Here is a 17,305-nt window from a genome sequence, read left to right on the forward strand (position 1 = left end):
CCAGTGGCTTGTAAAAATACTGAAAATGATACACGAGAAGAGAATCTAGTTTAAAATTATGCATGACATGTAAAATAGCTCATTAGCTACCGAAATGTAACAATTGATACAAATTGTGTAGGCTACATTTAACCCTTTTGCAGGTGAGTTTTTGAGTCTATATCAGATCGTCCTGGGTGAATTAATTTTTAAAAAAAATGAAAATTTTGAAACTTTATTGAAATGATATTTTTTTGCTACACTATGGTTGTATGATAGGTTTGTATCATATTACAAGGCATTGTACAAACAGTTTTACACCGTTTGTGCCTATTTGAGCTATTTAAACTACCCTTACACATGTAAAATTTTTAAAAAATTGAAAGATTTGATTGTTGTTGCGATAATGTTATGTTGTTGAATAAAAAATATTCTGTATTTATATTACAAATAAAGCATTTTACAAGTAGAACCACACTTTGAAATGCATATTAGCCTCAGGTGGAGCAAATCCTGGCCCAATGGGACTGGTAAAATCATTGACATTGGGGCATTTGTCATTGCTAAAGTTTCTAACTACAGTCCAAACCCCATCATTAATGACTGCATCTCCTCCACCATCTCTTGTCCCAACAACAGAAGCATCGTCATCACTAGACTCATCACTTATATCAAAGTCCATTGGATTGACATCAGAAAAATTCGAGTCATTGTCTGAGTCATCAACTATAAAATCTGCCAAAACAAACTGGGCCCTTCGAGTTGATCTAGCAGGTCGTTGGGAAGATGAAGACATAATTATAAAGTGTTTTTTGTGTTTACAAAAGATCAATGTTTGGATCTCACTAAGTAAAAAAGGCACAAAGAAAGGGCATCGACAACAATAGTAAAGCATAAAAATAATTTCGGGGAGAAAGGCTTAGTATCTTACAGAGTAAAAAAACATATCGATATTGATAACTATCGCCCAAAACGAGTTGAAATGAAAAGATACATGTCCAAAATGTAGTTATTCAAGTCCTCACATGTGTTCTTTTACTTTAAAAGTATTTAATTTGATAGAAAAATGAACACAGACCAATAGCAAGTTCTTTTGTTCACATAAAAGCATAAAAATTGATTCGGGGAAAAAGGCTTAGTATCTTACTGAGTAAAAAAAAACATTGAAAGGACGTTTGATAACGATCGCCCCAAAACAAGTTGAAATAAAAAGATACATGTCTAAAATTTAGTTATTCAAGTCGTCACATGTGTTCTTTTACTTTATAAAGTATTTAATTGAATAGAAAAATGAACACAGACTAGTAGTAAGTTTTAATACGTAGTGCGTACGATATCGACATTAATGTCACACCACCCACTAGAATCAATATCGCAAAACGACATTAATGTCGTATCCCCTGCAAAAGGGTTAATGAGCTTTGTGAACGCAAACTGTTTAACTGCAGTCTTCGTTCCTACGGAAAATAAACTCGATACTTTGTATAATGAATATTGGTGTTATAAAGTGTGCTGGGAAAGAAGAAATATGAGACACAGAATTTTGGCCCGTGGATAAGTGTCACTGTCGCTTACAGTAATAATGGATTACAGTTGAGATTATCAATGTCATAATAGGATGAACACAGTTAGAGTAAAGCTGTGGTTGAAGTAGCAACAGTCTAACCGGTGAAAGTCCTAACCGGTCCAAAGTCTAACCGGTCCAAAGTTGGTTTACTTTGGATGTCTGTGGTGTACAACTGAATGATTGGAGAGTGACTAGAGCTTTTGATGTTTTCATACACGCAATTACTGCAAGTTTTTATTTTGAAAGTGTTAGCTATTTAAAAGAAATTCGAAAATAATTTTTTTTCGTAGCAAATGAAACAGTGCGAACAGGAATAACAAAAATGAAAACATGAACACAGATATTTGATAAAGCAGTAAAATGATACTGTTTGTATATTTAGCATTATTGACATTTCATAGTCTTGATTCATAGCAGAAAATTATGCTATTTGAACTAGTTGGGGGATTTATAGGGGTCACCATGAAAATGTACATCAGACAATAAAATGAACTACATATTAATGTGCAATGGTTTCCTTTTCATGTTTTTTGGTAAATAAAATTACGTAGAAATTATTGTTTTCTACAATAGCTGCAATACTATAGATAGCAATAGATATAAGCTACTGAGTTGTTCATATAAAGCTGTGTTCCTTTGAAAAGGATTTTTACATACAATTCTTTTGACTAAATTTCAGTGTGATCAGGCGCATAAAGATCAAATGATTGATCTCGTTTCTCAGCAAATTTTTGAAACCTGTTGCAAACTCAGAACTATCGACTTTTACAGTTGAATATTAACCTACTACTACAGCGATATAATTGCTAGTTTTACTAACGTCATTCACACAACATGAGAAGACAACTTCTTTTGGGTCCATGATGTGGCCTTTGCTCTAGAATTTGTATGAAAACTATGAATATAATTTGAACAATTGATATTTGTAATGCACTGTGAGAGCATGTAATATATTAGTAGTAGCTGGTGATGCCCTGATAACAATACTATCTACCCTGCATTTGTCACCTATACACACCCTTTACTAAGGTATGTGTTCTGTTCCGTACACAGTAACTACTGATTTTCTTGTCATTACATAATCTGTACATTTTATACTTTATATACTTTATACATCTGTACTTTTATATAACAAACTTGCGTTTATTCTAGAATACCATTCATATATCCCTGCTTATTACCACAATGATCTTGTAGCAAAAGGTTCATATAAAAATAGTACCACATAATTTATAATTAATGTATGATCAAAAATTATTCAATGGCATATATATAAAACAAACAAATTGATTTTTGTTTTGTTAGAAGAAATAGTAAAACCATAGTAAACACGATTTAACTCATTAAAAGTGTGTAAACACTAGCTTCATCTAATTATTAGCATCTAATTAATTAATTTAAAATTCTAAAATCTTTGGCAGGTATGGCTGTACCTCTTAGCCAAGTAGTAACTAGCTATTTAGAGCATTTAGCAGTTGCACAGGAAAACTGAAATTTATGCCTTTGCCATTTTCACAAAATGTAAAAAAGCGAAATTTTAACCAGAGATAGTAAAAATGCAGACAGTCATGTTTCCCAAAACTGACAAACCAATCACCATTGAGGCATTTGGAGGTTGTGTCATTTGGTCAACAACTACTGCTATAAAATCGGTATTGAATAGGGGTCATTGTGAGATCGTAGAAAGATTTTGCTCTGTTTTACCCATGAATCATGATATTCAGCATCTGTTCAAGCAATGAATACTTAAAAAAAACTTGGTGTCTCATTCTGGTACAACAATTTTTTACTCTTCAATAGTTTAGTGTGAACACGTTAATTGTAAATCACTACATCTGTATTTTTTATGTTCAGCTAAGATAAATAATCAGCAACAAATGTTTAGATTAACCTAGCACACTTAGTTTGCTTATGGTTAACATTACTGGGTACACTGCCAGTAGCAATAGATGGTAGGCCAGACAATTCGCACTACTAACAAAAGAAAAGGGAAAAAGACAGTGCAACAGCCAATCATAATATGTGGTAGGTTAGCCTATCTACTGACTACGGACAGCTTGTTTCATCTTATGTGACTTCTTTCCACCCCTTAATACTTGTTCAGCTGTATGAATTGTTGCAACAGAAATTAAATTTTAGAAAAGTAGCCTGTTTTACAGTCAGTTCATTAAATAAGGTGACAACCAATCTGATTTTAGTCAGTAGATGGCTGCCCTAACTCATTTTATGGTTGGCTGCTAAACTATCTATTTCTCTTGACTTTCGTTAGACATTAGTAATAGCTGGCCCACCAGCTATTACTAATGTCAGTGTACCCAGTAATATTAACCACAATAATTTATTGCGGTAGATTTTGATAATAAATATTTTACCAGCATATCTTTAGCATATCTTTCATTATGTTGTAAACAACTATGCTCAGCAATAATAATCAATTTTACAGAATATATGAAAATTCAGACATACCATTACCGTATGATATCAATCCTACAGAATATATTATATAAACGATAACAATTAGTTTACCGACTATACAAAAATCTAGCCATGAATGCGTTGGGAAAAATTTGGTTTCTGTACACAAGGTGTTTTCCAATTTACTTAGTAGATATAACTAGTTTAATGTTGTCTACAAACGTGTTAGGAACAGTCTATTTGGCATGTAAAGAAAACAAGTGACTTGCCTTCCATTGGCAAAATGGGCTGCAATAAACTATTAATCAGTAATTTGGTCAACAACAGAGAGAGCAGCCCATCTTACAAAAAACAGCAGTTTTGTTCTCAATAAGTAGCGGTATAAACACTTGGTACATTGCTTACAAAAACGAGAATCTTTCTTGGTTCATGTAAAACTAGACCCTATATTCAATTTTTGACATAGGCCTACACACAAGTATATTAAACTTTGTGATACACTAGTCAAATTAAAACTAGGAAAGAAATTGTAACTTAGTATATATACAAGTATATCGCGAAGGAAATGAAAAGTACTGGCATATAAAAACATCTACAATTCCATGAGTCATTTGAGCTATGAATGCAGTACCACTTACACATAAAATTTAGGCTTTCCAAATTGAGACAAAAACACAAGTCAATTGCGGCAAAGCTCCAAAGCTCAAAGCTAATTTAAAGGTATTTGTCAAACTTCCTGTTCTCTGGTATGCTAGGATATCCAATTATGGGTTGATATTTTCTTTGACCTTGGTGATATATCTTTATTTATATAGATACTTATAACCATTGATAATATCTCTTTACACATAATTGTGCATTTAATTTATTACATACATGTATATTGCACAAATATAATTAAAAAAACAACTTTTGAGAGAGCTAACCTTAGCTACGCTAGACCCCAGCTTTTTTAATTATTTGTTGACAATTTTAGACTTTCCCACAAGCTTTCTTGCACTATACAAACTATGCAGCGAGAAACTATTACTCCTTAGTAAAGTTGACCTTGCATTGATTCCAGCAGTAATGGTTCACTTAGGGGCACCCACTATCCTGCAGTCTGATTTGAAATCATTAGGCTGCAAAGAATGCACTCATCACTATGCGTATGAAAGGTCAATACTCTGTGGGAGGCTGTTGAATAAACCAGAATTATTTGGCTGGTTAACAAGCTTATACCCACACGGAAGATACAAGTGTAGTATTTTAAATTGTACTAGGTGACTATATACATGTATATGATCTAGCGTAAAATCTGTTTTTTTGACGAATCGTATTTGTTGCACTCAGAACATTTCCATAGCCAAGATTCATGGCCAGCAACAGTCTAATCAGGTGCATAAATATAAATTTATGTATTACTAACAAGTTTTAGACCACTTTGCAACTACTTTTCCGATGTGCCACAAAACTTTGACCATTATATTGGATTTTTAAAAGAATTAGTCTAAAAAATTTTAGCCTGTCCATTTCCTAGTGAACTTGCAGTTTTACAGTTAAAATCATTAGAAAAAAACATGATTGCTCCTTAGTATGCATTCATCGAGATAAAAACAATTTATATTTATCTTTTAGTGTACCATAGAATATTAAATACTATAAAGTTTTGTGCTGATGTCTAATGCTTATTTCCACCTGTCAGCAGTTGTCAGCTAGTTTCATGTCTCCATAAAGCTGACAAACTTGGGGCTTGCTAATATCGATGATATCATCATGCATGGGCAATTAGGACCCTCATTTTTTTAAAAAGTTCAGTTTGTATTGTATGTGATATATTGCTGAGTATCTCCCTCTGTTCACCAACTATGTAAAACTTTGCACGTTTGTCTTAGCTGCAATTTTGAAACATCTAGGACGGTCTAATTAATTAGATTAGATTAAATCAATTGCCTTAAGAATGTATGTCATTAATAAATTATAGCTTGTGTTTTTACGATTTAAGGTCCTTTGGCTATTTAAGTTATCAAATGATATTTGATTCATTAGGTGAGGTAATAATATCAAATCTTTGTATAGTGTTAAAAGTGTTAGAAGTTGAAAGATTAATTTAATGGGGAGATAAAAAAGTCAAGCTATTAATTAAGGAGCTAGTAAATGTAATATCAGAGACACTAACCATAAGCTACATGCATGCTCTTTACTATCTCTTATTGTTATATAAGGTATACAGTAGTTCCTTGTGGTGGTGATTAATAACTTAGTAAGAGAGCTTTAGGTGACAACGAGTAAGCCTCTGCCTCCCGACAAATCTTTATAATACATTGCTTGAGTCATTTATACATGACTAAGGTTTGTAGGCAATAATAACCTAGGTTTTCTAGCATGAGAAAAATGAAATAATCGATAGATTTAAAAAGGTCTCCTTCAGATTTGTCTGCAACTTCCTTTTAAGCCAGTGGCTTGTAAAAATACTGAAAATGATACACGAGAAGAGAATCTAGTTTAAAATTATGCATGACATGTAAAATAGGTCATTAGCTACCGAAATGTAGCAATTGATACAATTTGTGTACATATAATGAGTTTTGTGAATAGAAATTGTTTAATTGCAGCCTCCATTCCTACGGAAAATAAACTCGATACTTTGTATAATGAGTATTGACTTTATAAAGTGTGCTGGGAAAGAAGAAATATGAGACAAAGAATTTTGGCCTATGAATACGTGTCACTGTTGCTTACAGTAATAATGAAATACAGTTGAGTTTATCAATGTCATCATAGGATGAACATAGGTAGAGTAAATCTGTGGTTAAAGTAGCAACAGTCTAACCTGTTAAATCAAAGTTGGTTTTCTTTGGATGTCTGTGGTGTACAACTGAATGATTAGAGAGCCACCTAGAACTTTAAATGTCTTCATGCATGCAATTACTGCAAGTCAAAATTTAAGATTATTATGACATCTAAAACATACTAAAAAATTAGCTTTTTAATTTTAAAAGTATCAGCTATTTAAATGAAATGCGAAAATAACTTTCTATCATATCAATTGAAAGAGTGTGAACAGGAATAACAAAAACAAAAACCTAAAAAGAAACATTTGATAAAGCAGCAAAATGATACTGTTGGTATATTTAGCATTATTGGCATTTCATAGAACCGTTTCAATGCAGAAAAATATGATATCTGAACTCTTTAGGGGATTTTTGGCAGACACTGTGAAAATGTGCATCAGACAATAAAATGAACAACATATTAGTCTGCAATGGTTTCTAGTTCATGTTTTTTGGTAAATAAAATAACTTAGAAATTATTATGGTCTGCAATAGCTGCAATAATATAGATAGCAATAGATATAACTACTGAGCTGTTCATAAAAAATTGTCTTCCCTTGGAAATTATTTTTACATGCAATTTTTTGGACTAAATTTCAGTTTGATCAGGCAGATAGAGATCAAATGATTGTTCTTGTTTCTCAGCAAGTTTTTGAAACCTGTTGCAAACTCAGAACTATCGGCTTTCACAGTTTAACATTTACTTATTATTACAGCACCATCATAGCTAGAGTTTTACTAACTTCATTTCCACAACAAATGACGACAACTTTTTTGGGGTCCCAACTGTGGCCTTTGCTCTAAAAAGGTTTATTAAAAACATTGATAAGTTTTGAACAGTTGATGTTTGCAATGCACTTTTAGCGTTTTTAATATATTATTAGTAGCTCTTAGGCACTGATAGTAATGTCACCTACCCTTTATTCTCCAAACTCCACACCCTCTATACTAAGGTATGTGTTCTGTTCTGCACATAGTCAAAGCTCATATACTTTCTACTACTTGGACTTAATCTGAGATCACATTTATGTCTCCGTAACATATTAGCACATTAATTTGGTAGTAATAAAGTAGTTAGCAACTATAACAAGTGCTAATACTTTCTTAAGTTATTTTGTTGTATGATTGTGACACTTATAGCAGGAGGAATTATGCCATCTATGACCTAGAAAACATATACCAGAGGATTATTGATTTTTCAACCCCGACTAATTGTTTTTCTGTTTGAAAGTGAATACTAAAAACATAATAGATATGGTACATATACAACTGATTAAAAAATGTGCCATCTCTAGTGCGATCTAGTTAGTTGCATCATATTTGCTACGATTACGATAATCATATTAGGCCTACATCGTTACATTACATCTGTTCTTACATTTCTATGAATTATGTCAGTAATGTTTTTTGTGTGTCCCTATACCTGTCTTGAAGTAAACAAAATGTGAAGGTTGGTAAAATTGTGCTCGCTAATAGTTTGTTTCATTAATCAAATGAGTTATGTCAATAATTTCAGTTTAAATGTGCAAATTTGACAACTCTGAGAGTTTCGGATGATATTTCGTGCTTTCGTATATTTCGTGGTTTTGGCTAACAATTTCAAACTTTCAACATGCATGGTTGTACCTTTGGGCTAAGTAGCAACTATCTATAGCATTTGTTAGCTGCACCGGCAAATATGAACTTCAAATACGGAACTATATATATATAGAACGGATATCAAACCTAAAATAGGAAAAGCGCAGCCAGTTATGTTCTCCAAAGAACTAACAAACCGGTCACCACTCAGACATTTTGAGATAACTTCATAAATGAATAACCAAATATATAAAATGGGTATTTAGTGAAATTCATTTTGATATTCTGAATATACTCGCTACATCTTTCAGTTAGTCAGGAAATTCAGCACTTGTTCTAGGGACAAATAGTTATAGCAACTTTGGTGCCTCATTCTGATACAACAAAGTTTTACTCTTCCATAGTTTGTTGTAAATAGCTGCTTCATAAATCACAGATATATCTACTATTTATGTTTAGCTACCATAAACAATCAACAACCTACATTCAGAATAACTGTGGCACATTTAATTTGCCTTTTGTCAATATTACTACGTAGGTATACTGACCATAGTAATAGCTGGTAGGCTAGTTACTTGCATGACTAACAATAAACTAGGGAAATAGGCAGTGCAGCAGCCAGTCATAAAATGTGGGAGGTCCGGCTACATGTGTACTGACTATCAGTAGACTAGCTGTCACGTTGTATAATTTATGTCCTGTTAGCAATTTTTTGAGCTGCATGAATTGTTGCAATAGATATAAAGTTTTAGGAAAATAGTCTGTTGTACAGCCAGTTCATTAAACAAGATGACAACCAGACTTTTTGTAGTCAGTAGATAGGATGGCCTAACACTTTTGATAATTGGCTTGTTTTGGTGGATTGTATGGTTAGCTGAGTCTCTACCTATTTACCTTGTCTTTTGTCAGTCCTTGTTAGTCCTTGGCTTGCCTACCAACGTTTACTAATGTCAGTGTACCCAGTAGGATTTACCACCATAATGTTTTGTTACCAATATTTATAATAAATATTGCAACAGCTTGTGTTTGTGATCCACCAACAGGGTAGTTTTATTTCTGTTTTGATATTTTAAAACAATTTTGTCCAACAAAATTAATAAACTTTACAGAATATATGCAAATTGGTCCATAAGACGTATATGCTATCGAGCCTACAGATTATCTATATACATGTATATACATCTTAAAGTTTGTCTTCTGTTTAAACATCTGTCTGTTTAGACATATGTCCGTTTAGACATTTGCAAAACAATGTAGTTCAACATATAGTTCATAATTATGGACAGTGTCAACTGTTATAGTAAAAACAAGTTCGCAAACAGATAAGTGACAAATGTTTTGTTACAGGTTTACAAAAATGAATACCAACATTTTCTTCAAGCGAACTTTTAGTAAGCTAAATTTAAATAAATTATATATTCAGCGTTTATGTTACACGTCTGTCTTGAAGGTAAGAACTCTGCAAATAATATATTTTAATGCTACATTTTGTTGCAGATCACCTATAATCTTCAAACCACTGTGGAGTTTTAGCTACTATTGTAGGTAACTGTAGTTACTAATGCTAACATTTTGTTTTGTTGCAAGTTTTTAATGGGGATGATTTGATGATGTTTAACAGGCAGTGACCGCATTAGATAATTATTATGGGTTTTTATATCACTCTATACATACATACAATTTTTCCACCTTATGATGATAACACTGAAACGAACTAAAATCACATAATCATAGACCAGAAAATAGACCATAGAAACAGATTATATTTAGCCATTACTTGTTGATGATTTCACATTTACATTTGCATACCTCTACAGCTTGATTTTTCCTCTTACTTTATTTTAACAAAACCCCTATTTCATGATGCAAAATTTAAAAGCTGCAAATGTTTGAAAAAGTTTGAAAACGTTTTCAAATGTTTTATTTTTTTAATTCATTTAAGCTGCATGCAAAACACTTTTCACATGGTATGAATTTTACAAGTTACAATGGTAAATGTTGTATATGTTAAAGAAAGTAAGTTTTCTGTTCAAAGACTTTTTATTACCCTGGCAACGCTGGGCATTCAACTTTTATTGCATATATGATAAAAATTGTTTTACAGAAGATACAAAAGTCTAGCCACAAATGGATCAAGGAAAAACTAGGTTTTCATGGAGGAAGGAATTCCATTTTAAGTTGTAGATTTAATTGTGTCAACAAATTTGCTTGTAACAGTTTATTTGACAAGTAGATAATATGAGTTCAATGCTTTTCTTTTTCAGAAGGGGCTTCGATAACATAGTAATTTTGTCAACCACAGAGAGAGAACAACAACAGATGTTGTCCATCTGACCACAAAACTAGCAGTTTTTCTCAACAAACGTGCAGCTAAATCAGCAGTTGGAACACTGCTTACAGAAATGATATTATTTCTTGGTTCATTTAGAGCTAAACCCTTAAACCCTTAAATATCTTAAACTTTGTAACACCTGGTTAATGTAAAACTGGAAAACAAGCCCTAACAGTTCGTATATTATACATGTACATGCATATATACACATGTGAATTTACCTGTATAATTATATACAGGAAAGAAAACTGAAAACTACTGCATATATATATATATATATATATATATATATATATATATATATATATAATTAAGTTTTCTGTCATATTTGACAACTCTGAGAGTTTTGATGATATTTCCTGCTTTCGTATATTTCGTGGTTTTGGCCAACAATTTCAAACTTTCAACATGCATGGTTGTACCTTTGGGCTAAGTAGCAACTATCTATAGCATTTGTTAGCTGCACCGGCAAATATGAACTTCAAATACGGATTTATATATATATAGAACGGATATCAAACCTAAAATAGGAAAAGCGCAGCCAGTTATGTTCTCCAAAAAACTGACAAACCGGTCACCACTCAGACATTTTGAGATAACTTCATAAATGAATAACAAAATATAAAAAAAAAAAAAATATATATATATACATTGTATATATACTACATATAGTTTTTTATATATACTATACAATTTTTTTTATATATATATGTACAATATATATATATATATATATATAATATATATATATGTACAATATATGTATATATATATATATGTACAATATATGCATATAAATGTATAATGTTTGATATTAGCTGTGTATATATACAGGAAGGAAAACTGAAAACTACGGCATATAAAAAAATGTGGAACTCCAGCAGTCATTAAAGCGTTGGATGCGGGGGGGTGGGGACATGATAGGTTAATTGAGCTTAAGTAGCCATTTCCACCCGCCTTGCTGATAAAATATATATAGCCTATATATAATGTATATATATACGTGTGTATGTCTATGTATATATATAGATTTATATACATATATATATAATATATATATATAGACATATATACATATATATAGATATATATATATATATATATTCATATATATATACAGATATATATCTATATATATATATATATATTTATTTATTTGTAGCGCTAAATTTTCCCTGGCTAGCTGAATCTATAATCTAGGCCAACACCACAATTGCTTGAGAGACTCAAGATGGTGCTCACATAGGTCTAAATACCTCAATGTCTAGCAATCCTATACTTGGCCAGAAGTCATTTTCTGCTACTCAACATTGTGAAAGATTTGAGTTCTAAAGAGTTTTAATAACTTCACAATTTGTCACAACACTTGCAGTGGTTCCATTGGACAAAGACTGTTTTACTAAACTATGATTCTGCTACTTATTGTTGAGCAACAATATTTCATCAACTAAAAAACTTGGAAGCTTTTAAAGTATAGTCAATCTGATAGGCTAGCAAAACTTAGCTTGAGCTTTTCCATGCTTTGTGAGTTTTTAAAGCTTGACCTACATGTATAGTAGGATAAATGTAATGCTTGGTACTGAGTCTTAAAAATGTGGGCAGGGCTTAACAAGGAATCTATATATAAAAATGTTCAATGAGTGATCCCTTCATTCTAAGCCAAGCTTTCCAAAAATGGCCTTGTTATCAAGTCTTGCATTACTCATTATTTTAACTTCTGCTTCTGATGCACATCTCATTGGGGTGAACGGAAAAGGACAAACATTTTTTCAATTGCGACAAAGTATCTACGCAGCTCGTCAACTTTTGCAAAATGAGTGTCCAACAATCTTAGAGGCCAATCATGGCATTTACGATGACAGCTCACTGCCATTTCATTTTGAAGTCAGCGAAGTCATTCATAGCAAGCTGCTAGACAGTTTGACTGAGTGCCTGACAACTCGAACTACTGCTGGAAGTGAGACTACCCTGCCTTCTTCAAGCCAAAGTCTAGCAACAGAGGAAGCGACTTCAACACAACTAACCAGTCAACACCTTTCAACAGATGAACCAACCAATGATCAGACTGTAACTAGGGAAATGTCAACACCTCAAGGTAAAACTTGATGTTTTATTTTAACTGTCATCAACCATAACCAACCTGGTATAGTAGTGGTTTTTTTAACAAATATATCATCATATATTTTGAGAATTCCATTTAGTGTCCTTGTATTGCAACTATTTTTGAAAAATATGTTTTGGTAAACTTTTCAGGCAGCAAAAAACAGCAATTTGAAAAAAAGTGTTTATATCTCTCTCTCATCTACTTCGAGTGTTATGGTCATATTTAAGTCACTAGTATGACACATCTGTAAGTCAATTAATATTCTGGTATTACAATCTAAATTAGAAAATTTTAAATGTAACATATAATTAAAAGTAATCCAAGGAAATTTTGATGAAATCAATATTTAATATCCTAATAACTACCCTAGTTTTTCTAAACATTTTTGGTCGTCACAAAAGGAAAAGCACTACACCCATTTAATCCATAAAAATGGATTAGGTTTATATTCTAATTTTCAGAAAACTACCTGCAAGGTTTGTTTTCAACAAACTCAAATTTCTTGTTGATACAGATTGTCAAGAGTTGTATGAGCAAGGAAATAGATGTCCTGGAGTTTATCAAGTTAACCCATCTCATACAGATGAAGAACCATTTCTTGTCTGGTGTGACTTTATTGATGGTCGTGGGTAGACTGTGTTTCAAAAAAGAGTAAATGGATCAGTTGATTTTCATCAAAACTGGACAAGTTACCAAGCGGGATTTGGTAACATACATGGAGAATATTGGTTAGGTAAGTTGAAATAACATTTCAGGTTAATTTTTTAAATGCCTAACATTTTGTTTCATAACTAAAAATTTGAATAATCACGTTTTGATCATACTTTTACAGTTCCAGTTAATTATGTTTAATGATATTGTTGCTCATTAACAAAAAAAGAATTAGAAAGGAATTAATGTTTCTGAAAATATACTGAAGACTTATGTGACAACTATCAAAACAAAATTTATTATTAGGGTTGAAAACTAAAATAGTTTTTTGAATCTCAGCTTGATAGGTTAGAAAGTTCCTGTGCTGGAATATGATAGGAGCTTGCTAAAAACGAACAGGGTTGTAAAACAGTGGGGTGTAAACTGCATATAAATTTTTAGATCTTTAAATAAAAAATTAACTTAAATAATTTAATAATTATGAAGTACTTCAATGAGAAGAGTTTTTGAAATTAAAATTGGTGAAGTGTTACCTTATTTACTTTGTTCGTTAGTACACAAATTGTTGAAAGTAATTTATTAATGCTTCTATAGGTTTAAATATTATATTTATCTGTGTCTTTAATTCCTTTGTTAATGTACAGTTGAGGTTGTGACAAAAATAATGTGACATTTAGATTAGTTTAGCAGCTTAAAGTAGCAACAAAATTAGAGAAAAAGACTTAAATATTTTTGTTTTCACTTTAATATATTTCATGAAACTCTTTCAGGTTTAAATAAAATCTATGCTTTGACCAGATCAAACACCAAGCTGTCCATTTTCCTTAGAGCTGCGAATGGAACTACAGAGTCTGGAATCTGGCCAAGTTTTTATATAAATAGTTCAGCAGATGGTTATAAGTTAACAGTAAGTAGTTATATACTTCTAGATAATATCAATTAGTTGTTTTATTTGCATAACTTTTAAACACTGCTGATACCTCATAATAATTGCAAAGGTATGAAAACTATTTTAATATTCTTACAGTTTTATGAGCACAATACTTTTTTTACAATAAAGAGTAAAAATGGTATTCAGACAATTGGTTTTACTAAAAGTAGTGACTGTTTAAATTATTTGAAATGCCATATAACCAAATACTGCCATTGAAAGATATATTTTAAGTTCAATTTATTCGAATCCCTATAATCTACTAATAATACAAATGACATATGGTAATATTACTGTATTTACAAATATAGATGATCAGTGGTTATTTGAAAAAGAGCAGCATTTTGTAGCAGTCGCTAAAATAGTTCTTGTGTACATTATTAATTTTATTCTGGAAGGAAAATTTACTAAAGTTATGCTTTGCATGCTGTCCAATGAGAATTTGCATTTTTGTGAAAGGTTCAACTAAGCAGATGCTTTTGTTTGAAAATTTCCAAATTAGGTTTCAGCTGTTATTCAAAAAATACTGGCTTGACAAAGCGTGTAAAATAAAATTACCAGTGGATTACTGTGAATAATATTTTTAAACATCAAGGCGGATGATTAAGTTGTTGTCTGATATAACTTTGTGGGAGCTCTTTAAAAAGAATCATTAATATTAACTTAACAAGCCTAATTTAAATTGCCAAAAGAGTGCAAAACTGCAACATGTTTTGCAAGTTAGCAGCAAACAAATCTTCGGTATGATAAGCTTTGAACCCTAACAGCCGTTATTCCGGCATTGCATAGGGTGTGTCAGAGACTCTAACATCTGGAAAAATGATATTCACACGGCTCTGTTCACAAATGCTGTTTCTAAGTAGCAGCATAAATCAATCAAATTAATTCTTGCACTGGGCACTAGACCAGAAATTTCACTTACATTTTTAACCATTTTGAAATATCTTTATTCAGTTCTTTCATTATAATGATAATTTTTATTGGAACGATATCGCAAAAAAATCAATATGACTCATTCATTGGTAGGCCATAAATGATTGTGATGCAAATGAAGAATTTAATGATACTAGCTATAATTATCCAGTTTATCTTGAGCCATGAAATGATGATCAAAGTGATCAATGGATATGATGCTACTGTAGATATTTTTACGAGTTTCCAAAAGCATACAATTTTTTTATAGTTTTAGTCTAAAATTGTGAAATACTGTTTTTTATGTTTGATGTCATTTGCTGTAAGTTACTGAATTGTTTTGCTATGTTTTTTCCAATTACCATTGTATTATGAGCACATTTAAATATATTTAACAAAAGTTTAAAAATTTAAAAACAGTTGAAAAATTGCCCAGGGTTACTGACACACATTGACACGGACGGCCAGGGTTGAAAGGTTAAAATTATTTAGCAAAAAAAATGTTGTTTCATGGTGATCCTGATTTTTTGCAAAATTTGCTGGCTAATATGCTCCTATCCTTAAGGAGTTTTACTATTGCAAAGCTGTGAAAGAATTAGCAGCTTTTGTGAACTTTGTTGAAAGGTTTTGCACATATTCTTTAATGTATACTAGAGCTTTAATAGTTGGTAACCAGACACACATAGGGGGAATATACATACACTCTTGAGTATACACATTCTTTCTAATCATCTATACAGTTTATAGGACAGTTATGTATTGACTAATGTAATTGTCCTGAATATTGACCTCCTTAGTAGTAATGGTAGTATCATGTCTTTAGAGTCATATCATAGCTATAGTTTAGCTCAACTCAAAAGCGTTAATTTAAAGAGTTCTTTGGTTTGTCTCCATAACTTAATAGAGAAACAGGGAGTTGTAATACATTATTCCTATTAATTCTTGTACAGTTCACACATATCTATACTAACAGATTAGTAATGATGGCTATCGTGGGAGTTTAGATAGCTATGGTCTGGACCATCATCATGGGATGAAGTTCAGCACTCCTGATCATGATCAAGACAACAGTGGAGGCAACTGTGCTCAATATTGGGAAGGTATGAAAGTTTTAGCTAGAGTGTTATCAGATATTTGTTAACTTTTTTTCTACTGCATTTGAGATTCGGTGTTGTTAATAAAAATATTTTATCATCATCATTCAACTAAATGATTATTTGTATTTGTATTTTTATGGAAAGTAACTGAATAATTCACCGTTAAACTTGCATGTATTAAAAAGGTATTAAGTAAAAAGTTAGCTGATACTAAATTCTGCTCCACCAATGGCTCCAAACAGAGAAATCTGCTTTACTGAATTATTACGCAATGATCTAACTTTGTGTATGATCTCCAAAACCTAACTCTGGGTCATGAACTCAATCAGCTAAAGACCATAAAGCTAAAAATCTGTGTAAAACTTGTATCCCATTGCTTGGAGTTGAGAAATCGCATGTGCTGAGCTGCTGAAAAAAGTTTTGAACTAGAGTAAATGTGACAGTGTTAATTATTCAACATAGATTGACTTCTATCAGCATTTAGGTTCTTTTCAGGAAGTTTTCTATGACAAAAACAATATAATTTTATTTTTAATGCATACACTATAGCTTCCGTATGTGATAATAAAATCCAGTTTTAGTTTATAGCCAATGATGCAAAATCTATGAAAATGCTTTGATGGCCGAAAAACCCATGCCTGTCAGCAATATATGTATTAAATTAAAGTTTTTTAAATTTATATACTAGTGTGTACATTACATGATTCTTATTTACCTAGCAGAATATTCAGAGGGTACAAAATTACTCTAGTAGAATGCACTCATCATACATGACAAAGACTTTAAGAAACTTATTTTACAATCAAATCACCACTAGCAAGACCAACAAAAAATTTATCCCACGACTAAACGAGCGGATGCGAAGTTTGGGAGTTTTTATGATAAATGCATGTGCACACAACTTACAAAAATTATTCATCAACAAT

At 31.6% G+C, this 17,305-nt stretch overlaps 1 protein-coding gene across 1 annotated transcript in view; it reads left to right on the top strand.

Moving 5' to 3' along the window:
- Window positions 1–17,305, top strand: part of LOC137396416 (microfibril-associated glycoprotein 4-like) — a 30,828-nt gene that overhangs the window by 11,591 nt on the left and 1,932 nt on the right. The window contains exon 4 of the mRNA XM_068082685.1: window positions 16,256–16,382. Within this exon, the coding sequence (XP_067938786.1) occupies window positions 16,256–16,382 (127 nt within the window). The remainder of the gene's footprint in view (window positions 1–16,255; window positions 16,383–17,305) is intronic.

The sequence above is a fragment of the Watersipora subatra genome, chromosome 5 (assembly GCF_963576615.1).
Source record: "Watersipora subatra chromosome 5, tzWatSuba1.1, whole genome shotgun sequence".
In the NCBI taxonomy this organism is placed as follows: domain Eukaryota; kingdom Metazoa; phylum Bryozoa; class Gymnolaemata; order Cheilostomatida; family Watersiporidae; genus Watersipora; species Watersipora subatra.